Source organism: Centropristis striata, chromosome 4, assembly GCF_030273125.1.
Source record: "Centropristis striata isolate RG_2023a ecotype Rhode Island chromosome 4, C.striata_1.0, whole genome shotgun sequence".
Lineage (NCBI taxonomy): Eukaryota > Metazoa > Chordata > Actinopteri > Perciformes > Serranidae > Centropristis > Centropristis striata.
This window is the reverse complement of record NC_081520.1, coordinates 5,258,148-5,283,732: the sequence shown is the minus strand read 5'-3', so window position 1 is coordinate 5,283,732 and position 25,585 is coordinate 5,258,148. Positions and strand designations below refer to the sequence as shown.

Below are 25,585 nucleotides of genomic sequence, written 5' to 3'. Positions count from 1 at the left end.
GTCTTAAAGGGGACATATCATGAAAAGCTCTCCTTTTCAGTGATAGAAAACAAACCAGTCAGTTTTTTTGGGGATAATAAGGGGATAATTAGAATATACCAGTACCCATCTGATTATTTCTACCCATGGCTTGAGCATATGAGAGATACAGTTTTCTACCAGAAAGCTTTAGTCGTATTAGTTGTGGTATAATTTATGTTAAGGCACCAAACATAAACATTCAGGAGAAGATTATGATTTGGTTAAAGTCCCTTTTACTTTCAATAACCAAGTGTTAGCAAAGTTTTCCTGCAGAAAGATTTCACAAGGTATACCTTCTTCCAGATCCACTGACCAATCAGAGCAGACTGAGCTTTCTCAGTCAGACTTAAAGAGACAGGCGCTCAAACAGAGTGTTCCTGACAGAGGGTGAACAGAGGTATATTCAGACTGACAGTATGAGAAAATAATGTATTTAAACAAGAACAAGAATGGGTAACACTTTACAATAACCAACTAAGTGATGTTTATAGATGGTTTATAAACCAATGATTAACCATTTACAAAGTGCTATACATATTTAATCGTTAAATGTTTCAACCAATTTCTTAAAGGTATATGAATCATTTCAGAATCATTAACATACTTAATATGGTGTTAAAATGTTATGAGTGCAACTAAAACTGTTAATGAACTATTAATTTCAATTGAATTGTTTGTTAATGGTAAAGTAACTATAAACTTACATTAATATACCATCTATTTATGATTTAAAAATGATTTAGTTCGTTAAACATTAATAAATGATGTATTTACCATTCTAAATGGCCGATATATGGTTTATAAATGATGATTAAACATTAATAAACTATCCGTTTACCATTTATAAATGATGATTATTGTAAAGTGTTACCCAAGAATGTAAACATGTTCTAGTAAAAAACAAAACAAAGTACAAATAAAGTACAAAGCTGAAAATGAGCAGAATATGTCCTCTTTAACCTTTACCCATCCTAAATCTAATCTGAACCCCCAAAATCCCCTAAATCCTAACCTCTCCGTCAAAGTGACTTTGGCGGATTTTCTCATCTTTCTATACTTGTGAGAACATTTCTCCCTCATAACAATAGAAAATGAAGAGTTCCCGCTGACACACACAGACAGCCTAATGAATGTCTCCCCTCTCCATCATTCTGTCTCTGTCCTGTCATTTCCTGCCCCCTCAGCCTCCTCTCCTACCGCTCTTTGTCTCCGTCCTTCCCTTTTTCCTTCCCTCCCACCTCCCATCCATCCCCGCAGGGGGCTCATTACGTAACTAAGAGGACATCTGAGTGCTACCTTTGCCGACAGGCAATTAGCCCGCGATTACAAAACCGCCTGACGAACAGGAGATGCGTATCTCTCCTGTCTGTCTTTTTATTTCACCCTCGTGTCTTTTTCCCCTTCACTCCATCTGCACTATCCTTTCTCCTCCTCTCTCTCCACCTCCTCCTCTTCCTCATCACATCTTTTGAGGTTAGCTGTCCCAGAAAAAGCAATGGGTGATCAAGGGAAGTGTTCCTCACTCTCTGTTCGGAAGTGATTAATATTTTGTAACCCAATAACAGAAGAACACCCAGCTGTCCTTGAGTGAGACAGATGTCTTTAGAGTGAAACATGTTTCTTTCTGTGTGTGTGTGTGTGTGTGTGTGTGTGTGTGTGTGTGTGTGTGACTCTGGGCAGTGTAGTTTGTTGCTTCAGGCAAGCGTTGACATTGGATAATTATCAGAGAGAAGTGCTCCAGATTCTCTCTGTGTGATTGTGTGCGATAGTGACGGGAGAACCCAACGCTATAAAAAGACATCAAACATCTGTTGGACAGTGTCAAGGCAGGAGGGCGTATGAATATTCAGTTGGTGGAGGCGCCCCTATCGCCTATAACCTACTTAACATTTCAGAACAAAGCTGAAGGGCCCGGGGACTGCTGTCACCACACCACCGGCCCCCCAGCGGTGAATATTAAGACAAAACCTGTGAACACAACTGAGACTGTGAAAACTGCTGCAGGACCTGAGTAGAGCAGTGTAATCTTCACTAAGAGAGATGGTCTGTGTTTAACCCACATTAGCCTCCATCGTCTTAATTAAAACGTCCCACAATCCTCGGGGGGGATATGGGTGCACACAGTGACACCGGGCACACACACACACACACACACACAATGAAAAGAGGCTTGTGAGAGTTCAGAGAGCAAAGCCATACATCTCACCCAGCAGAGACGCTGAACTAGCAGGGTATGAGGAATAAACATGACCCAAAATGAATGTACTGTTCCATCCACATCACAAGTGGGTTGCATATCACCATCAGCATCAGTCACACACACACACACACACACTCAACCTTCTCCCTCGGAAATCTCAATCCTGTCTTTTTTTTTCTTCTGTTTTTCTAAAAATACTTTTCTTCCTCTTTTGGCTGAATGTAATTATTTGAATATTGCCACCTTGGATTTGAAAAATGAATCTTTGTTTGCTGCATCTGATATTATTTCAAGTTAATAAAATATTGTTATTGTTCTTTGCAAAAAATGCAAATCTGCTGTCATGTGATTATTTTTAATATATGTGTCTTGTTATCTTATAATATATATATATATATATATTGACACGGAGGGGAAACCCAGGAATAGGACTCGGATGCAGAGTAGTTGAGAAAAAACAAGGTCTTTATTGTGTCCAAGAAAAACGGAGCAACAGGTAACAAAAGGCGCCTCTAAAAACGAGGGAGAAACTAAGAAAAATACCAAAACTCAACTGAGGAGAATTCTAGGCAAAAAGGGGCAAAAGGCCAACAAAAAATCACTCTTAACGAGGGCTAAGGAAAAGTAACAATTCAACAAGACTATGACTGTGGCAATACTGTGGTTCAGAGCTAGTGGTGCGGACAAAAGACATGACACACTGGCACAGGACAAAGGGGAGACACAGACTATAAGCACATGAGGGTAATGGGGAACAGGTGGACACAATCAGGGAATCAGGGAAGACAATCAGACTGGAGACACATGAGGAAGGGCAAGTGACCTGAAACGAGAGGAGAGTTACTTTTCAAAATAAAACAGGAATTGACAAGACAGAGACAGGACAAAAACGCAACTTGACAAAACACTCACCGCGGTGTGACAGTACCCCCCCCTCTAGGGCCGACACCTGACGGCCCAGGCTGTTCAGGGTGTTCTTTATAAAAGTCTCGAATGAGGTCAGGGTCCATGATGAACCTGGCTGGGACCCACTGTCGTTCCTCTGGGCCATACCCCTCCCAGTCCACAAGGAACTGCCTGCCCCGACCTCGATTGCGCACTGCCAGCAGCTTCTTTACGGCATAAACAGGCCCCCCTTCGACCATTCGGGGAGACGGGGGTGGCTTGGTTGCCGGCACCATGACGCTCTCCTTGACAGGCTTAATCTTGCTGACATGGAAGGTGGGATGTACTCTGAGGGACCGGGGCAGACGGAGGCGCACGGCTGCTGGATTGATGATTTTAGAGATGGGGAATGGACCAACAAAGCGTGGAGCCAGTTTGCGGGACTCCACCTGCAACGGCAGCTCCTTGGCAGCGAGCCACACCCGCTGGCCAGGTTGATAGGCAGGAGCCGGTCTCCTCCTGCGATCTGCTGCTCTCTTAACTCTGTCCCCTTGACGGATTAGTGTCTGGCGGGCTGCTGCCCAGATGCGGCGGCAGCGGCGGACTAGGGCATGGGCGGAGGGCACCGACACTTCAGGCTCAGATTCAGAAAAGACAGGGGGTTGGTAACCAAACACACAATTGAAGGGGGACATACCGGTGGCAGAGGTGGGAAGGGAATTGTGGGCGTACTCGACCCATGTCAGGTGTTGACTCCAAGACGCTGGATTCTGTGCCACCAGGCACCGGAGGCCGGTTTCCAGCTGCTGATTGAGGCGCTCCGTCTGGCCGTTAGCCTCTGGATGGTACCCCGAGGTGAGGCTAACAGTAGCTCCAATTAACTTGCAGAACTCCCTCCAGAACCGTGAGATAAATTGGGGCCCCCGATCTGACACAATGTCCTGAGGGAATCCGTGGATCCTAAACACATTGTTCATCATACACTCAGCTGTTTCTTTAGCAGACGGCAGTTTAGGCAAAGCTATGAAATGTGCCATCTTAGAGAATCTGTCCACTACGGTTAAGACCGTAGTGTTACCTCTGGAGATCGGGAGCCCCGTGACAAAATCCATGGAGATCTCCGCCCACGGCCGGGACGGGATGGGGAGAGGCTGCAGCAAGCCTGCGCGGGCTCTGGAGGAGTTCTTATTCCTGGCACAGACAGGACACGCCTCAACGTACTCCTGGACCTCCGGCTCCATGGACGGCCACCAGAACCGCTGTGCGATGGCGAACATGGTCCGACGTACACCCGGATGGCAGGTGAGCAGAGACGAGTGAGCCCAGTGAATCACCTGTGGGCGCAGATTAACAGGAACAAACAGACGATTTTCGGGGCACCCACTAGGTGGAGGGGTCTCACCATTCGCCTGCTTCACCTCGGCTTCTATGGGCCAGGTAACCGCTCCAACCACATGGTTAAGTGGAAGGATGGGGTCAGGTTCCGTGGCAACGGGCTCGGGGCTGAAAAGACGGGACAGGGCATCAGGCTTAGTGTTCTTTGACCCCGGTCTGTAAGATAGGGAAAATTGAAAACGGTTAAAGAACAATGACCAGCGGGCTTGTCGAGAATTCAACCGTTTGGCTTTTCTTATGTACTGCAGGTTTTTATGGTCTGTCCAAACCAGGAACGGGTGTTGTGCCCCCTCCAGCCAGTGCCGCCACTCCTCCAGCGCCACCTTCACTGCCAGCAGCTCCCGATTTCCCACATCGTAGTTTCGCTCCGCTGCCGTCAGGCGTCGTGACAGGAAGGCACAGGGGTGGAGCTTGTTGTCCGACTCGGCTCGTTGGGACAGAACACCCCCGATCCCCTCATTGGAAGCATCAACTTCCACCACGAACTGGCGAGAGGGGTCGGGGAGTGTGAGGATGGGTGCTGTGGTGAACCGCCGCTTAAGCTCTCGGAAGGCTGCGTCCGCGTCGGCGGACCAGCGGAACGGCACCTGTGGAGAAGTGAGAGCATGGAGAGGAGCCGCTGTCGCGCTGAAGCCTCTGATAAACCGCCTGTAGAAGTTGGCAAATCCTAAGAATTGCTGCACTTTCTTGCGGCTATCTGGTGTGGGCCACTCAGCCACAGCGCTAACTTTTGCCGGGTCCATCTGAACCCTTCCAGGAGCTATGATAAAGCCCAGGAAGGAGATGGTATCGGCGTGAAATTCGCTCTTTTCGGCCTTTACAAACAACTTATTCTCAAGGAGACGTTGCAGAACAAGTTTGACGTGTCTCTTGTGAGTCTCCACGTCGGGAGAGTAAATCAGGATGTCATCTAAGTAGACATATACAAAGTGATCTAGAAAATCTCTCAACACATCATTTATCATGGACTGAAATACTGCTGGAGCGTTTGTGAGGCCGAATGGCATGACTAAATACTCATAGTGTCCTGAAGGTGTGTTGAAACCAGTCTTCCACTCATCCCCTTCCCGAATGCGAACGAGGTGATATGCATTACGCAGGTCTAATTTGGTGAAGATCTGCGCCTGTTGAAGTTGGTCGAATACTGAAGTCATGAGGGGAAGGGGATATCTATTCTTTACTGTGATCTCGTTGAGGGGGCTATAGTCAATGCAGGGGCGGAGGGTCCCATCCTTTTTCTTTACAAAAAAGAACCCAGCCCCGGCTGGAGACGAGGATGGTCGAATCAAGCCTGCTTTCAATGAGGTCTCAATGTAGTCTTTCATGGCCTGCCTTTCAGGCCCAGAAACCGAATAAAGCCGGCCCTTGGGAATGGTGGAGCCCGGCAGGAGCTCGATGGGGCAGTCATAGGGGCGATGTGGTGGAAGAGCTGTGGCCTTACTTTTACAAAAAACCTCCGCGAGGTGGTGATAACAGCTTGGTACTGTGGTCAGGTCGATGGTCTCTGGGTCTATGGCAGAGTTAACAGAAACATTGTTCAGAGTGAGAGTTTCATTCTGGGGCCGGCAACAGATTTTACAACCCTCCCCCCACCCAATAATTTCCCCGGTCTGCCAATCAATGCGCGGGTTGTGGCGCACCAGCCACGGGAGCCCGAGGATGAGAGAGTGCTGAGGTGAGTTAATCAGGTAAAGTCTAATGTGCTCCTCATGATCAGCGATGTGAATGTGTACTGGTTCAGAAATATGTGTAATGTCAAATAGTGCGCGCCCGTTGAGCGCGCTCGCCTTAATAGGCTTACTCAGCGGCTCTACCTGGAGCCCCAGTCTCTGAGCAAACCCCCAGTCAATCAAGCTCCCATCCGCCCCCGAGTCAATCAAAACACCCTGCTCAATGTCCTTGCCAAGGTGCGTAATCGTTACGGTTGTTAACTTTCGTGGGATGGGGGTGACGGCTGTGAAATGACTCACCACCAAGGTCGCTTTCACGGGGCAGGCGGCGATGAGGTGGCCCTGTGTGCCACAGTAAAAGCACCTGCCTTCCTGGGATCGCCGCTGCCGCTCCTCCCGAGAAAGCCGGGACCTTCCCAGCTGCATAGGTTCCCCCTCCAGCTCAGCAGAAGGGCGAGGAAGTGGCTCGGGAGGAGATCGACGTGGCGCCGTGCGCCAAGGAGCCGCGGAGGGATCTGGCATAGCGGCTGGCACCAACCTGGACCCGCGCCGCTGCTTCCTCTCCTGCAGCCGGTTATCCGTGCGGACGGCGAGAGCGATGAGGGAGTCGAGGTCCGGAGGAAGGTCCAGCGGAACCAGAAGATCCTGGATAGGATCTGCGAGCCCTTTCAAAAAAACGTCGTACAAGGCAGCGGCGTTCCACCCGCTCTCCGTAGCCAGGGTGCGGAAGCGGATGGCATAATCACAAACTGAATCAGCTCCCTGCTTCAGCCTGCAGAGTTCCCGAGCCCTCTCTCGATCTGTCGCCACCGGGTCAAAGACGAGTCTGAGAGCTTCGGTGAATCTTTTATGTGACGTACACACCTCGGAGTCTCTGGCCCACTCCGCGGTGGCCCACGCCCGGGCCCTCCCCGTGAGGTGAGACATCATGAAGGCAACTCTGGATCTCTCCGTGGGAAAATCATGGGGTGAGTGTTCATAATGCATTTCGCATTCTGTGATGAAGGACCTACTTAGTCCGAGGTCCCCCGAGTATCGCTCCGGAGGAGCCAGCCTGGTGCATGCGCCAAAGCGCGTAGATGAGGGAGAGGGCTCCGGAGACGCTGCGGGCGGTTCAGGCGCTGCTGTCGGGTTCTTGGCGAGGATGAGGAGAAGCTGCTCCACCTGGGAGCCGAGGAGACCCACCTTGGACATCACGGTGGCCTTAAACTCCTCTTGGCTGAACGCGAGTCCTCTGAGTCCTTGGCCAAGGCTGGCCACCTGCTCCTCCTGCTGCGTGAGTTTGGACGCCTGGGAGCGCAGCGCCGCGCTCAGCTGGTCCTGCTCTGCCGAGTCCATGCTGGCCAGTGTGTACTGACACGGAGGGGAAACCCAGGAATAGGACTCGGATGCAGAGTAGTTGAGAAAAAACAAGGTCTTTATTGTGTCCAAGAAAAACGGAGCAACAGGTAACAAAAGGCGCCTCTAAAAACGAGGGAGAAACTAAGAAAAATACCAAAACTCAACTGAGGAGAATTCTAGGCAAAAAGGGGCAAAAGGCCAACAAAAAATCACTCTTAACGAGGGCTAAGGAAAAGTAACAATTCAACAAGACTATGACTGTGGCAATACTGTGGTTCAGAGCTAGTGGTGCGGACAAAAGACATGACACACTGGCACAGGACAAAGGGGAGACACAGACTATAAGCACATGAGGGTAATGGGGAACAGGTGGACACAATCAGGGAATCAGGGAAGACAATCAGACTGGAGACACATGAGGAAGGGCAAGTGACCTGAAACGAGAGGAGAGTTACTTTTCAAAATAAAACAGGAATTGACAAGACAGAGACAGGACAAAAACGCAACTTGACAAAACACTCACCGCGGTGTGACATATATATATATATTATAAGATAACAAGACACATGTATTTGTCATTCTACAACAGAAAAAAGAAATATGTAACCCTTTCACCCCCTGGACAGTTTGTATCATTTCCTATGAAAGTAATACACGGAAACCTTCCAATTAAAAAAATAAATACATTTTTATAGGTCCCTATAGAGTTTAGGGGAGAATAGTTTCGATGGATTAACAAACCTTGGCTTTGAATCTGGAGACTGGTGTTCATATCCTGTTTGTATCCCATTTGAAGTTATGTATGGAGGTCGTTTTTCATAACCCTAACCCTTCCCTTTTTCATAACCTAAAGCAAGTAGTTTTGCTGCCTGAACCTAACCAAATAGTGACTGGTCATATTTTGTAGGATGATGGCTTTCAACCAGGAGAATGGTTCTAGATTAGGGATGATTAAATTACAAAAACCTGAACTGTGTAGGCAAATATTGTCTTGTTTGTGTGACACATTCAGTTATCTCCAGCACTGTGAGAAGGGAGCAGTGCTACTGACATATTTGCCAATTGCCTGATTGGCCTGAACCAAACTTACAACTTACTAGACATGACATGTTCACATTAACAGTGGGAGGGCAGCTAATCTCTGTTTTCAACACCGAAACATAAATAATTATCACTGAAGACATTCCTTGTTGAATTTATCATAATGGATTTTATTTTACAAAGTCTCCAAAAAGACACCTGCATTGCACAAAAAACTTGTTGTGACGACTCAAGCGTAAGGTTCTGGGCAGAAAAAAAAGTAAAAAGAAAAGGTTTTGTATATTTGAAGTTAATATATTGTCGTATACGCATATACGTATATGATTCGGCGATGCAGCCAGCAGGTTATTTTCCCTTTCATCTGTCCTTTTTCCTAACCTGAAACAAGTAGTTCTGGTGCTTACACCTAATGACATAGTTCCATTTCACACCGATAACAACTTATTTGTCAACAGCGAAGGGTCATATTTTGTATGGTACCATACAAATTCTCATGCATTACTTTTTGTAGCACATCATTGACCTGTTCATTAGAATATATTGTTCAGCTACACATAAAAAGTACATTCATACAAACATTTGAATTGGAATAAAATAAAAAATACCCAGTCAATAGTAACAGATAGTCTGAGGAACAATCACATGTAAACCACATGAAAGTCAATAAAAAAATGACACAACATCTCATTTGACTTATTACCTTAGTAAACATTTTCCCAATGAGTTCATGGTCTCAATTGCGAATTTCAATTCTTCTTCAATAAAGCATGAGTTTAATTTCGTAAGTTATGATCCCATTCTGAGTAAAACTGAAAGGTAATCACACTTGCCACTCACTAAGTGTGGATCAGTGATCAGCTCAGTGCAGGTCAGGTGTGTGTTTCTCTGATTGCCCCTGATTTGGACCAGGTGTATGAGGCCTTTATATGTAGCTAGGTTCCAGTGCTCTGTGCTGACTCATTGTCTCACCTTCAGAGTGTATTGGTTCTTAGCCCTGGGTCGTGATTAAACCCAGCTCTTTGTGTTCTTTAAAGGCTTCCTTGACTTGTTTTTAGTTTAGAGGCTATCTTATGCTCCCTGTCTTTATTTTTTGAGTCTGCAACTGTGTCCCATATCTCACCACCCTGATAGACAGATAGGAGGAGATGTGTGGACAGCTCCATTAATGTGGTGTTTTATGGTTCTGATTAGATAATGAACTACATTCCCCTTTTTCAATGCCATTTACTACTGGACATTGCACACGCACCATAAAATCTGCTGCAATTAGCTGCCTGACATGGCGACATCATCATTATTAAGTTATTACCAGGGCAAAGGACAGCAGTCAGAGAAGTCGTGATGGTCTTAGTGATCCTGCTGCACTAAGTATTTCATTTTTCCATGACATCATGGGCCCCCGGGGAGCTCTGTAATCCATTTGGAGGGTCGGGAGAGGAAGGCGAGGAATATCAGAAGAGGACGTGATGGATTTAGAGCCTGGTTATGTGTGTGATCATCAGGGTTTAGTATCCGTGGGCCCAACAGATGACTCTGGTTTGTTGGAGTGTAAATAAGATGCTCCTTGATGAAGTTTCCAAGTATGTGAAAATGAAATGGAAATGTTATACATAAAACACCAACCAGATAATGACCTGGGAGTGAGGAGCATGAGCAATGTGTTCGGTTGGTTACTGATGTTGACGTAAAGAAGTCTACCGTATTTCCTCGAATTAAAGCCGGGCCCCTATTAATGACCGGCCTCATTTAGTAACCGGGTGTTAAAACAATTTTTAGTAAATAAAAGCCGGCCTCTTTTATAAGCCGGGTGTCTTGCCGGTGTTATGTCAAAGTCTGTTCCCCCGTCGATATGTGTCCCCCTTACCTTAACCTGCACCAACCTGACCCCTGACCCCAACCAGTCCTCCTTTAAGTTGTTAACATGAGCCCAAGTTTACCTGAACCCCAAACAGTTCTCTCTACAAGGCCTAACCTTAAATTCAAATCCTAACTCCAACCGCGGAGGTGATGCTACGTAGAACACCATTCAGGAAACATCATTTGACGGTAACAGATTTCCACACAACACCTGTATTTTGAAGTTTGGCCACACGAGTTAGTACTGTAGGTAAATATGGTTGTTTCTCCCGCTGTCCTAGTCACTCTCTGTAAAGTCGAGCTGTTTATGCACGTTCTTCTGGGCTTTTTAGTAGTTTAGACATTTTAAATCCTGCTTAAAATGAACATTCAGCGTGCTGTTTATTGTTTGTTTACATCCCAGTACTTCCAATATGGCCGACATCTGGCTAACTGGCTCCAATGTGCTGTGTAAAACACTCTACAAAGTGCCGGTCAGAGCTGCTCTGATTTTCTTTTTTTTTTATAAAAGCCTCCTTCAAATAATAGCCTGCCCCTATTATTAGCTGGGTCCCAAACTGATTTTTTATTCATTATTAAGCCCCGGCTACTATTTGAGGAAATACAGTAAGTGTAAAGCAAATCAAATACAGAAACAACATACCTTTTAAGAGTGCATATATTTAATTTAATCTAATTTCCAAGCAGAGACTCTTATTTATTGTTTCTGTCTCATACCTGGTAGATGGAGCATCCGGCTCCCTCTGAGACAGACACTGCATTTACCATGATCGAATGTAATGTATAAATTTTGTTCCTACAAAGACCGAAGCTTTAATTCATATACAAAAGAACAATTTAAAGTTTCATTTCTGAAATGTAAGATGTCTGTGACTGAATTGAATATATATACAGGACAGAGAGCTACAGTTCTTATGAGTTGTATAAATAGCACTTTCATGTCAAATCATTCCTTCATTACTTTTAAGCTAATTTATTGGATGCTGTAAGCCTGGGTATACCCATACTGCCTTGCACACTCAAATTTAATTTTGGACCTCCACACAGTCTGGCAACTACGGCCGTTTCTTAGCCCTGTTTTAGGGATCCAATCACAGAACAGGGAGGGACGGCAAGACGATGACGCGTACTACTCGGCAGACGGAAGCTTGTAGTTTTGTAGTTTTCTTACGGATCCAACATGGCTGCAGCAGACGCAAAGCTCTCTTTAGCTGTAGATGGCGTTTTAAATAGTTTAGAGCGAAAGTTTATTTAAAAAAAAAACAACTTTTGACTTTAAACTCCTGTTTCACCACCAAAAAGGATGTTTTAGCCTTGCTTCCGACAGGATTTGGCCAAAGCCTAATCTACCAACTAGCCCCTCTACCGCTAGCTGCTGTAACGGCGGTGATCTCGCTACGAGTCGGGGGACAGCGGAGCCGGCCAGAGACCCGCAGCAGCTCGTCTATTGACCATAAAATCAGTGGATGTGTGTGGCTGAATGACATGAAGGGGAATACAGTGTAAAAATCTTGCAGAAAGCGAGAACTGGAGAAGCAAAGCAGCAAGCAACAGACACACACACACACACACACCAACACTGCCGGTAGACTGTGAGCTGAAACTATAGAGCAGCCAGAGCCAGAACATGCTGCAGAAAAACGTTGCAGAAGCAGAATTGAGCATTTTAGTCTCAAAGTAGCGATGGGCTAGTCCGGCTATGTAAACATTTCTGTCGCTCTACATAGGTCATCTGGTAAAGCTGATACGATTGGCTAAGAGCTACGTAAAGACGATTTTGATTGACATTGTAAGCGCCCAATATCCGGCTCTGGAGGATCGTAAACCACACCTCCTCTACGGAGAAATGAATGGCTGTTTTCCAGACTAATCTCATTTGTGATTAGTCTGGCGTTAGCCAGGCTAGGATGCTGCTAAAACAAGACTAGTTTACAACACAAACAGTTTTATGAGGTTGTAGTTTAACCTAGATGCTAATGTCAGCATGCTAAAGCTCAAGACAATGATAGCATGTTGGTGTTTGGCAGGAATAACGTTGCACATAATTACAAGCAACAGAGTCAGAAAAACCTCTCTGTTGTATTTCCACATTGGAAAAACGGGGTATTTCACAGCTGCAATACCCCCCTTCTTATTTTATTTTGTTGTGGCTTAGTGACCATAATTTATACATCCAGATACAGTCCAATATTATAACTCATTTAACAGAAGTTATAACAAGCAGCTGCATCGGGGGGTTAAAAATTAAGCCATCACAAGCCAAAGTATTGGAACATGGATACATTTCCATCCAGTAGGAGTTGAGATATTTCAGGCTGAACACACCGACACAGTTGCATTTCTGTGACTACATTTAGGAAGAACTCTGGAAAAAGTTTTACTCGTGCATAAATCCAGCAAACAGCTCCATTTGAAGAATTTCTGCCAGTTGCAACACCCTGACATAGCATTAAAAAATCATCAACATAACACACAGCAGTTACTTGTCCTGGCCGTGGCCTTCGTGGAGGATTTTGGAGAATCACGGTTGATTTGACAATGATTAATCGATGCCCCAAAACGCTAAATGGACCATCTTTGATGTTCTTTTTCTCTCCTCAGCTGTTCTGCTGCATGTCTGCTTTTGCCTCATTAGCATCATTTCATCATTCCCTCTCTTCTGAATTCAGCCAGGGTGCACCCCATGATTCACCATCTGTTAGAGGTCAGTAGAGATACTGTGTTCTGGGCTCTGGAGAGCAAACTGTGCCACCCAGAGACTAAAAGTATTCCCAGAGGAGACACTGGACCTCTGGCAAGAGAGCTGAATGGATGAACTCCTCTACTGCTGACTGTGAGGAGTTGAAAGAGGCAGCTGAGTCCCTATTTAAAAAGTATTTTCTATTATCCCACACTTTTTCTCAGGTCATACCGTGTATTGTGAAGCAGCCCAGCTGTCCAATTTTGTTTTGGCATTATACATTCCTGCAAACCACACGTTGACATAAAATATTTTCTGCACCCTTTAACCTGTATGATGCACCAGGGGGCGACTCCACAAAAGTTCAGTTGCATGAACGTCAATAGAAAAAAAGAAAAAAACTTGATTTATTACCCTTCTGAGTAAATCTGTGAGGGGTACTCAAACGAGAGTTGCGTATGTAACTACGGTTCTATGAATTCTGGATGACCGACAGAGGCGGTGCTTTAAGCACTGGATATTCCATCTCGTGCATGCGCAGGTCAATTAGTTATACCAACAAAGTCACCTGTGACCCCTGGATGACCCGGGAACATCTGAGTTCCGGTGTCACCAGAGGATCTGTTCCAACTGGATCTTCTCGCTAAACTGAGAGATCCGAGTGACAGAGAACTCTGGCGGTCATCCAGAAGTCATAGAACCGTAGTTGCATACGTAACTCTCGTTAGATCTGGGCAGATCCGGATTTCCAAATCTTGTCGGGTCTCAGCCTCTGGGATCGAAACATGGCGGACTACCTGACGACAGGAGCAGGGAGCGTGACTTTCACGTCGAAAGTGTAAGTTTACTGTCGTCCAATGTGTAGCGGTTTTAAGACCTATATGAACGCCAACCAACATATCATGCTAGCCAACTTCTTGAATTGTCGTCTCATTAAAACCAGGCGGCAGCGATCCCTAATTGAGACACAGCCATGCTAACGGTAGCTAACTCCGCTTCATTGACTTATGTGTTAAGCAGCTAGCGAGGTCGGTCATCAAGATATACTCACAGACATGGACCTCTCAGCTATTAAGGACAACCGGGTCTGTATGAGTGGTGTAAATCCTTGGAAACACATAAATTGCTTAAAACTGCAATTGCATTACTTTCACGGTATAAAGCTTGGTCAGTGACACAATTAGAAACATTTTTTTCATCCTAATTTGTCTCCCTTATATAAAAGGCTCACACTAAACCTCACCTTAATGCATGTTTAAAAAAAAAAAAAAAACTTTCAAGCTTTTCCCAGACATTTTAAGTGCATTTTAAGCTACTGACTGAAGTCCAATTTGTCTTTGTTTAATGAGAAGCATGAAAATATACCTTGAAAGTGCTTAAATGTGCAGCATGATATAAAGTGACACTGAAAAAATGCAAGTGCACACATCTCAGTTTAACCATTTAATTGGAAAAATAAAGATTAACAATTGCATTTCGTGACGCTCTTCCAGCAGGACTTTCAGGCTGCAGTGGTAGTGGAGGCAACAGATCAGGGACTTCTGTGCAGGGAGGAGGTTCATCGATGAGGGCCTCCTATAGTGGCACTCTTCTTCTTTGTGCTATGTTGTGCAGCACAATTAAGGCACAGATGATGTGACAGGCTTTCTGTGGCTCCACACGTAGATAGTTTAGGCAGGCAAATCTGAGTTTTAGCACACCATTCAGGCGCTCAATTGTCCCTCTTGTTGTGGCATGGACAATGTTGTACCTCTGCTGGGAGCCATTGGTGACAGTAGAAAAAGGGGTCATCAGCCAGGGTAGAAGGGGGTAACCGCTGTCACCGAGGAGGATGCCCTCTGGGCTGGTCTGCCGGAACCTTTGGAAGAGGAGGCTGGCTCTCAAAATCCGGTAAGATGGCCATCTTACCACACAGTTGATGACAACGAGGTTGGAATTCCCCACAAGCTGCACGTTAATGCTGTGCCGGCCTTTTCTGTTGACATACTCCCATTACCTGCCATGAGGTGCCTGGATATGCACATGCGTGCAATCAATAACCCCAATAGTATTGGGCATCCCACCCAATGAGAAAAACTTTCTCTTGGTCCTTGCCAATTCTTCATTTTCAGGCCACTTCACAAATTGACCCAGAAGGTTGGTAAGGGCAGATGACACAGAGTGCACCACAGGGCCCACTGCTGACTTTGTCAGTCCATCCCCTATTATTTGGAAGAAGGAACCACAGGCATAAAAACGTAGCACTATAAGAACTTGCTCCTTGCTCCTTCTCAGAGCGGCACGTTCAAGATGAGGACGAAGAATATTGCAGATGAAAGCAATATCATCTCACCCAAATCTGTATCGTGCATAAAGCTCATCATTGGAGTAATGCAGTGAGCAGGTTGGGACGTTCAGCATATTGCCGTGGCCTATACCTTCTCCGTCGGTGTACAATGGAGTCATTGTCTGTTCTTCCTTCAGATGCAAGAGAGCCATGCTTGCTCAGAGAACCCAACTTAAGCCCTTCCCAATGAACCTGGGGTACTCTCACACCTGAATGTAAGTTCACTGGCATGGTATAAAAGAGTGACTGGCTGGCCAACCTCCAGACAACATGGAGGCACAAAGAAGTAAGGGCTTGAATTTCACAACTGCTGAAACGCATGTACTGCTTGATGGGGGGCACTTACATTATAGCAGTTTGTTTGGCACTTTCAGCACCCCTGGCCAGACCAATGTGTCTGCCAAAAACAAGGCACTAATTTGGGCTGCTATAACAGCACAGATGAATGCCACTGGCAGTGGCCAACTGAGGTCTGTGGAGCAGGTGAAACTTAAGTGGAAGAACCTGAAGCAGAAAGCCACCAAGGACCAGGTGGACGCAAAACATCTCCAAACTGGGAACAAGCCCTTCAAAGGTGAGCCCTAACTGTCTGTTTTTTTACAGTGCACTTATATCCCATTGTATGTTGCATTAATGTTAAATGTACTCATTTCATGTCACTTTAGTGAAGCACTATGAGCGACATGTCTTAAATGAAATATTCAATACAAATGTTTTATTATTTTTAAAGGTGGTGAGTTCTCAGAGGCTGTCCTCCACATCCTTGGAGGGGAGAGTTCCCACTCCCTCCATGGGATTTTGCCAGCCAGCGTTGGGGAGCCAGCTGACAAGCCACTCAACCTCTCGTCAGAAAGTTTAATCCTCACACCTGTAGAGGCTCCAGAGGGTCCATCCATGAGCACAAGCATTGCTACACCCGAGCCACAAGAGGTCCGTGGGCCGGAGTGTCGGCGTCGAAAGAGGCATGCTGACAACGCTTATGAAAAGCTCCTCAAAATGGAGACTGAGAGGGCCATCAAACTGACATGACAATGTTATGTAATAACATTCACTGTAAACTGCAAATACTTATTTAAATGCATAATTTGCAGCCGGCGTCACTGTTTCTACGCTCGCCATTTTTAAGTCTCCCGGTAGACCGGTGTGCAATATGCATTTAAATATACAAGTATTTTCAGTTTACACTGAATGTTATCACATAACTTACAAAATGTGTGTTCAAAGTCAAGCAAAACATAAACATAAACAAATGTCAGAATATATAGCTAAAGATAATAAACGTCATCTTGATACATTGCCGGTTAAGTTAATTAATGCTGTCTCACTCGCTAAAGTTATTGTTAATTAATTTATATGCATCAGATGTTTATAGATGGTTTATAAACCAATTATTAACCATTTATAAAGTGCTATACATATTTAATCTTTAAATGTTTTCAACCAATTTCTTAAAGGTATATGAATAATTTCAAAATCATTAACATACTTAATATTCTGTTAAAATGTTATAATGAGTGCAACTAAAACTATTCATTTTCATTTAATTGTTTGTTATTGGTAAAGTAACTATAAATTTACATTAAAATACCATCTATTTTCCATTTATAAATGATTAAGTTAGTTTACCATTCTAAATGGTCTATATACGGTTTATAAATGATGTTTAAACATAAATAAATCTGTATACCATTTATAAATGATGGTTATTGTAAAGTGTTATATTAACTTCTGTATGTAAATACGTCAAATTCTGTTATCTGTGAAACTGCAACTAGAAGTTACATATCAAAGCTTTTATTTTTTTTAAAACCCAAACCCTGATCTTTTTCCAAACCTTGAAGGCACATCTCACCCCCAAAATGCATGTTTTTTTCTTACCTACAGTGCCATCTATCAGGCTAGATTGCTTTGGTGCGACTTGCAGAATTTTGAAAATAGCAGCCACCTTAAATATTACGACTATATTAGCACCAGAAAATAAATGAGTCTTCACATACAGTACAGGCCAAAAGTTTGGACACACCTTCTCATTCAATGTGTTTCCTTTATTTTCATGACTATTTACATTGTAGATTCATCAAAACTATGAATGAACACATGTGGAATGATGTACTTAACAAAAAAGTGTGAAATAACTGAAAACATGTCTTATATTCTAGTAAGCAAAGGGTGGTTACTTTGAGGAATCTAAAATACAAGACATGTTTTCAGTTATTTCACACTTTTTTGTTAAGTATATAATTCCATATGTGTTCATTCATAGTTTTGATGCCTTCAGTGAGAATCTACAATGTAAATAGTCATGAAAATAAAGAAAACGCATTGAATGAGAAGGTGTGTGTCCAAACTTTTGGCCTGTACTGTATTCATCAGAATACCAATAGCAGCCTGCAGGATCTTCAGCCCCCAACATCACTACCACCAGTGTCTGACCACATGCTTCAACTGACCCAGTGCATGAAAAGTAAGGGATGAGAATGAGTGGCAGTGGTTTACAAATGTAAAGATTCAACATTTGCAGAAACGTACAACTCCAACGATTATTCTGGTGACTGGGTTGACTGGCTGGTCTTTTAGAAAATATTTTGAAAAGCCCGTCTTAAAATAGGCTGTTAAGAATTTATTCATGCTTAATATTTTACCAAAGGACAGACACAAGTGTTTCAGCTGCGAGAACAAATTGGGACTGTCATGTTGATGTATGCTGCTATATATTAACTGGCCTGTTTCAGCGTTATAGCTCACACATGAAGTGTCCCTGCTACAACTGATGCTACATTATCCTGAAGGGCAAAATGACACGCCGCTGAATGTCATTTTTCACATCCTTGTAAGAAGAACTCACATATAGGCCTATAGCATAACAGTATTAATATGACAGTCTTGAATGTCATCGTTGACAGGCGGTACTGCTTGGAGGACGACTGTGTTGTCAATAGGCTTCAATGAAAGCTTTTAAAGAGGGAATGTAAAGGTCAAGTGGTCAATAAACATTTTGCATCTTTTGTGATTTTGGCTTTAAATCTGTTCTCTCAGAAAGTGCTCTCCATTTCAGATTTGAACTTTGAGTGTAGCTGCTATTCCATTAGCAGGTTTGCAAAACTTAAATGGCCAATTTTCTCTTGCATTATTGATAAAGTGTTCACATTGTGTGCATGGTCAGTCTAACGGTCCACTCCACCACTCTGCTATTTCTGACCACATGCTGGAGGCCTCTCCAAGTGGCCTTATCTGTGTGTCTGAATAAGAAGGGGTCTCCACTTCTTATCAGTTTGTCCGTTACATTCCTGGCACCAGTGGTTGGAGAAACTGCCATTTATGGCTAAAGGAAGAACGCTTCAGAGCCCACGCTGTGCTCTACTGACCCACAATGCATTAGGGCTTTATAAAAACCCACAACAAAGACCCCTGGACAGTGAGAGGTTAATAGCTTTTGGTAAACCACTTCTTCGTAGTCTATGTCAGTGATTCTTCTGAAGGGGCTGAACACCAATCCATTTTGAGAAAAAGTCTCGTTTTCTTAAGCTGGGGCATATTGAACGGGAGTTTTTCAAGTGTGCATATCCTCTACCATGGCTTCACTGATGTCTTCCAGCCGCAGATCCTCCTCATCCTACCGCTCATCGTCTCGCTACAGCACCTCCAGCTCCTACCGCTCAGAGGGCTCGCTGGGAGGATCGTCTGATTCTCTGGATCCCCTTTTCGAGCCATTTCTTGACTCTGCTGATTGTTCCAGTCTGTTTGGAGAAGAGAGCACCGGGGGCCCCAGCTGTTTGGCCCCTTTCAGTCGGCACAGCAGATCCTCCTATGGACACACTGGTAAGGGAATAGACTGTTCTCAAAGCAATGCCAGTCAAGCGTTCTTTTATTGCACTGCAGTATTAAATGTTATCATTCAAAATTTGAAGTTAAGTTAGTCATTTATTTTGAACAGAAATTAAATCACAGTTGTTGCACAATTGATTGAAAACAGCGGATTTTGTTTCCTTATTAATCATTGTAATGCTATGTGTGTCAGGCCGGGCTCAAGTCTCAGATTGTGGACTCAGAGGACTCAGATTGTGAAATTAACAGTTTCTTTATTCAAAGAATGCAGCAGGGTAAGTGGTCAAAGAGTGAAAGAAAAGGGCTATGAAACACCTGAGTATGAGAAAAAACTCATGGGGGGGGGAGGACTATTAAATAATAACTCCTACAAACAAACAGTGCTCCAAAAAGGAGTAACAATGCCTGATAGGAAAAATAAAATATTCTACTAAAACACTATGAAAAACTGGATCAGGACTAAAGGTGGAAAACTAATAAAGAACACAAAACCACTCCAAAAGGAGGAAAAACAAAACGGCTGACTCAAAAAGCTTTGAAAATAAGAACTATGCTTAACTAATAAATTACAAAGAAAAATCACTCTTGCGAGGAATCCAAAAGGACGAAAAACAAGACAAGCTGTGGCAAGAAGGAGATAAGTGGCTGATATGGTGACGGAGTCAAACATACTGGACCAAGACAAGGAAACACAGACTATTGGAACACATGGAGGGAAGGGAGCACCAGGTGAACACAATCGGTACTACCTTTTAATACGACCCACAGGAGTGTTTCCTAAATGAATGCCCTTGATACAGGAGATCACCACGTCCTCATAGGTAACGGTCGCAGTTTTAACCCTTGTGTACTCCTAAAAAAAGTTTAACACCCTTGCTCCTCAGGGGTCAAAAAGGACCCCATGACATTAGACTGGTTTTAGGACATGTACAAAAAATGATGACCAACCTTTTAAGGCAATTCATGACCAAAAAACTGAAATATAATTTTCATATTTTTTCATCATTATTGGTGAACTGTAGTTAAATATACAAAATTAGACCTCATGTGATGCTAGGCTGTCCCTGTAAAGAGATTTCTGCGTACGAATGCAGAATCTGTAGGCAACAGGACAATATTTTGTCAGTATGGGTGGTTCCAGACTATAGATTAATCATGTTTTGATGATAGATGGACATTTACCTGCATGCAACCAAAGTCAGCTCAATTTAGATTTGTATTGCTTTTTAAAAAACAAACAAATGACAAACCTGCTTTCATATGCATAGAAAAATCTAGTCGTAGATGTGGTCTCTCAACTCCAACTCCATTCTTGCAAAAATAATTGGTGCTCGGAAGAGGAAGTCTGTCTGTTATCCATTATCTGGATATCCACTGGCGAAACTGGAACCCAATTACTGGCAAAAATGTCCCAAGATTGATAACTATATGTTAAGTTAAAATTTGCTCCCATAGTAATTACTTCAGTCACTGGAGGTTGCTGCTGGAAAATAAACATAAATATAATTATTGTAAAAAAAATAAGAAAAATAAAAAAATCAAGATCTGACTTGTTTTGTTCTTACATAACCCTGTTTTGTTTTCTAGCTTATCCAAACAGAACATTTTATTGTATAAAAGCTTTTATAATGATTATGTGTCTGGCAAATGGAATGCAATCTTGAGCTTTTCTTGTTATATTGTGAAAAAGTTACATAAAGGATAAATGAGCCTTTCTAGCAACATCATGCTCAACAGCTCTACTGGAGCAGTTGAAGCTTTAGTGCCTCACTCATGGGCACCTTGGCAGCAGGGGTAGAGCTCTTTCCATTCACTCTGTCCACCAGCAGGAAGGAGGCATTAGTATCTCACATTACAGCAGTGGGCTGATTGAAGAAAAATGCCACAGAGAAGAAAAAGACCTGCGGCTCAGAGAGAGTAATGAGCCAGAGTCATGAGTTTCTGTGAGAGAAAGAGTCTGAATGGCTCCAGACATTGTCTACTGGGCCACATAAAGAACTAATAGGTTAAAAAATGGAGTGCAGTGCAAAATGGGAGCATCTAAAGACTTAATATTACACGTTAAAACAGTTCTGCTGCTGCACAAAGATAACAGCCACAATAAAAAAAAAGGTTTATGACATGTGGCAGACAGATTAAAGCATAATCAATAATCATGGTGAAAATTAAATATTTTAGTACTGAAATGTCAAGTCAAATAAAAAAGAAGACCCATAAATGTTTGATGTTCTTCTACTGGGTCTCTACTTTATTAAAAAACTGTCTCTTTCCAGAATGGCAGTAAACCACATTTACTGCCAAAACAGAAGCTTCACACTCTCATGGTGTTTTATTGGCTTTGTGTTTGAGACATACAATTAAATAATAACACCCCAAACAACTGAGCAATAATGCTTGGCTTGAACAGATGAAGTCCAAAAGTATAATTAGAATAAGTAGGATATTAAAATATGCACACTTGTGCAAATAAATGGTGTGAAATGCATAAAGCACTACTGTTTGTCAATTTATTTCAGAGGTGTTATTTCTATATTCTGATTTTCATTACAACTAAGTTGTAATTGAGTTAATATGTATTACATTCTGCTTTATTTCATACTGTTCTTTTTTTTTTAAAAGTCCTTAGTGGCATAACTACAATTCCTCAATTATTTCATAGCATTCCATATTTTCATTTTTATTTCATAATGTCTCTTTTATGTCCCTTTTCCTGATAGGCGTGTTGTCAACAGCTCCTGTAGGTGGCGCTGTGACAGGCCGGCAGAGCAGCTCAGGTGGCGGCGTGCGATGTCTGGGAGACAGCTACTACATGTCAGCTAACGTCGGCCAGTTTGAGCCTCATGACATCGTGGTGATGGCTTACAACCACCATGTGGTCATTCACGCCCAGAAGGTGTGTGTGTGTGTGTCTGCGTGTCTCCACTACAAGTTAGCCCCCAGAGGGATTTAGAGACTCTGGAGGTGACGTATGGTTTTCACCGTCGCTAACTGTGCACAACGTCAGCAGCTGAAAGCAGCATGGCTAATTATGCACAGAGTCTCCGCTGATCATAAACATAGTGATCGTGAATTAACCGGCATCGCTAACTGTGCACAGAGTGTCTGGTGCTTGTTGTAAACAAACAGAGATCGCCAAGTGAACACTTCCTGCAGCAGCACATACACACTGTACTGCTACAGAGCTAACTGTAGCTAACTGCCGCTAACGGTGGCCGGCCTCCCGCTCGTTAAGAAAAGTTAAAAGGAGTCTCTGGATTTGAAACGATTGTCTCCAGTCGTTTTCTTAAAAATAGTTGCTGAGGGGGTCTGAAAAGTCGCTAAATATAGCAACAAAGTTGCTAAGTTGGCAACACTGCTTGGCCGGCTTTTACAAATGGCGTGTGTTGTTGTCGTGTAGAGTACTACGTCACATCCCGCTTAGTGATCTATCCAATCAGTCACCAGGCTGTTTCAGGGGAGAAAAAAGACCCTGCTCTTCAACAGGGACTAAAAAAGTCCCAACAAAAGCCGGCTCCAGACTGCTCATATTCAAATTAGGGGCGTTTCGGTGAGTGAGACCCGCCTCATTCCGGGTATTGGCCGGTAGTGGAAACACCCCTCATGAGGACTATTGGTCCCAACAAGGTCAGCATTTACACAGCAGAAGGTCCCAAGAAGGTTAAACAAAAAACATGTTTATACACACACACACACACACACATAAATACACATGCACACAATTGTCACTTGACTGTGGCAACAAATAATTTCTGCTGCAGGTCCGAAGGCTGATGCTCATTTGCATGCTGGGATAATTAACACATCTTTAAATTTGATCATTTTCATGTAGAATTAATTAGATAATCTTTGCCTTAAGGTCATTATCAAAACATTACTGCTGGAGATAATGATAATACAAATACAACAGCAATTAATACACAATATTGTCAATTAATTGTTTGATTTATTAGTCAATCAAATGGGCTTTGGTCCCTATGGCTAGAAAATTGCTTTACAGATACAGTTCATTTACCATTTAAAATATAACATATTCAAAATATAGAGTCAAATTATATCTACTGTCACTAGAGCACTTGAGTGAATGTACTTAGTTACTTTCCACCATTAAAGGGATAAAGTAGACATTCATCAAGGTAACAAGCCAAAAAAGAACTAGTGAATGAATCAATAATAATAATAAAAAGTTGCAGCCCTACTATTGCAGATATGTTGATATTAGTGTTTTCTCAGACAAACAGCGATCTGAAGACGAGCTGCAACTTGGTGCTGCCACCCTGCCTTCTCTCTCTCCTCCCTTACAGTTTGACATTGATCATGTCAAAAGGTGAGAGAGTAAAAGAAGGGAGAGCCTCCAGGAAGATCAATTTAACAAGGGTCAGCACACAAACTGGCAAAAACCCACGGCTGTTCAATTCAAATGTCTTCAGAGAGAACCAGTCAGTTTCCATACCTTCCCCTTCTCCTCACTGCAAAAGAGGTGTGTCTAATAACAAGATAAAAACACTAAATCTGAGGGAAATGATCTTGCTGCATGGACAGATAATTTCACTTGACAAGATTTCTTCAATTAAGATTTCTTAAATCTCCCCTGGTCTTTTCTCTCTATTTTTTTCCCTATTTCTTTTTCACCATGTAAACTGTACGGCCTTATATATCTGTACAAATGACTGAATGTCTGACTATTTTATATTTTATTTTTAATTATTTCATTATTTTTAATTATTTAATTATTATTATTATTATTTTTGGTGTATTCCTTGTATTCCTTGTTTATTTTTTCCCCTTTTCTGTGGTTTGTCATGTGAGTGCTTTATGTGGAAAATAAAAAAAATAAAAAAATAAAAAAATAAATATTAAATCTAGAAGTAAGCATGCTGAACACTTAAAAAAAGAAATTAACTCTGCAAGCAGTGATGAACTGGCCCGAGCAGAGTGCACTGCTAATTATTTGTTTCTTACCAAGATAAAAAAAACCTTTAGATTTAGAAGTGTTAGATAATTTATCTTGTTTTAAGAGTTAATTTCTTAGTTAAATCTAGAAATAAGCATGTTGAATGCTTAAAATATCTTAATTTCCCTCAGATTTAGTGTTTTTATCTTGTTTTTAGGCACACCTTTTTTGCAGTGCTCCCTTTTCTGTCTCTCTCCAGCAGCTGAGCAGCACTGACCTCCTCGCCCTTCTCTCCATCAGTACTTCTCACCCTCTTTTGTCGCCCTCGCGCCTTTCTTAGCCCTGTTGCTCTTGTCACTTTCTCCTTCCGTCCTCCGGTGCTGGATGACCTTTCTTTTCATCATCCCTCTGTTCACCCCTTACCAACAGCTGTCCTCTCCTCCAACAAATCAATCCCTCCATCTCTGTCCTCCGTCTTCCAGGTACTAGATGATGGAAGCGTCAGTGACACTTTCACCCACAAGTCCCTGTTTCCAGATGATATGGACCCTTTGTCAGTCAGTGGGACTCTCAACCCTGATGGTACCCTGGTGGTGAGTGTGGGCCGGACAACATCGGAGCCCCAGGGTGTCCCCACCTACCGCAGTGAAGCTCACCTTTGACGTGTGACCTCACAGTATCTGAGCTGCCATCATTTTCATATGAGTATGTTATGATAATTGTCAGTGACGTACACTCACCTATCAAGCCAATAAAAGGCATTAGTATTTAATTTTGTTATTGTGGTACATCTGTTTACCACATTTTGCTCCATGGTAAAGTCAATTTATTTTAATTCATCCACATACAAGTATATGGTTGAACAAGATGTTGTTCCTAACTGTTAAAGGTGCAACAGACAAATCAAGAATAATTTAAAAGACAGACAATATATTGCAGATACCGTATTTCCTCAATTTAAAGCCAACCTGACCCCTGACCCCAACCAGTCCTCCTTTAAGTTGTTAACATGAGCCCAAGTTTACCTTAACCCCAAACAGTTCTCTCCACAAGGCCTAACCTTAAACTTAAATCCTAACTCCAACCACGGAGGTGATGCTACGGAGAACACCATTCAGGAAACATCATTTGACGGTAACAGATTTCCACACAACACCTGTATTTTGAAGTTTGGCCACACGAGTTAGTACTGTAGGTAAATATGGTTGTTTCTCCCCTCTGTCCTAGTCATTCTCTGTAAAGTCGAGCCATTTACGCACGTTCTTCTGGGCTTTTTAGTAGTTTAGACATTTTAAATCCTGCTTAAAATGAACATTCAGCGTGCTGTTCATTGTTTGTTTACATCTGAGTACTTCCAATATGGCCGACATCCGGCTAACTGGCTACAATGCGCTGTGTAAAACACTCTAAAAAGTGCCGGTCAGAGCTGCTCTGATTTTCTTTTTTAAATAAA

At 43.1% G+C, this 25,585-nt stretch overlaps 1 protein-coding gene across 1 annotated transcript; it reads left to right on the top strand.

Moving 5' to 3' along the window:
- Positions 1-18,988: 18,988 nt before the first annotated feature.
- LOC131969646 (heat shock protein beta-7-like) lies at positions 18,989-25,010 on the top strand. Its single transcript, XM_059330753.1, has 3 exons — positions 18,989-19,235; positions 21,974-22,134; positions 24,615-25,010. The coding sequence occupies exons 1-3, from the start codon at positions 18,989-18,991 to the stop codon at positions 24,792-24,794; spliced, it is 588 nt and encodes a 195-aa protein (XP_059186736.1). The 3' UTR covers positions 24,795-25,010.
- Positions 25,011-25,585: the final 575 nt, after the last annotated feature.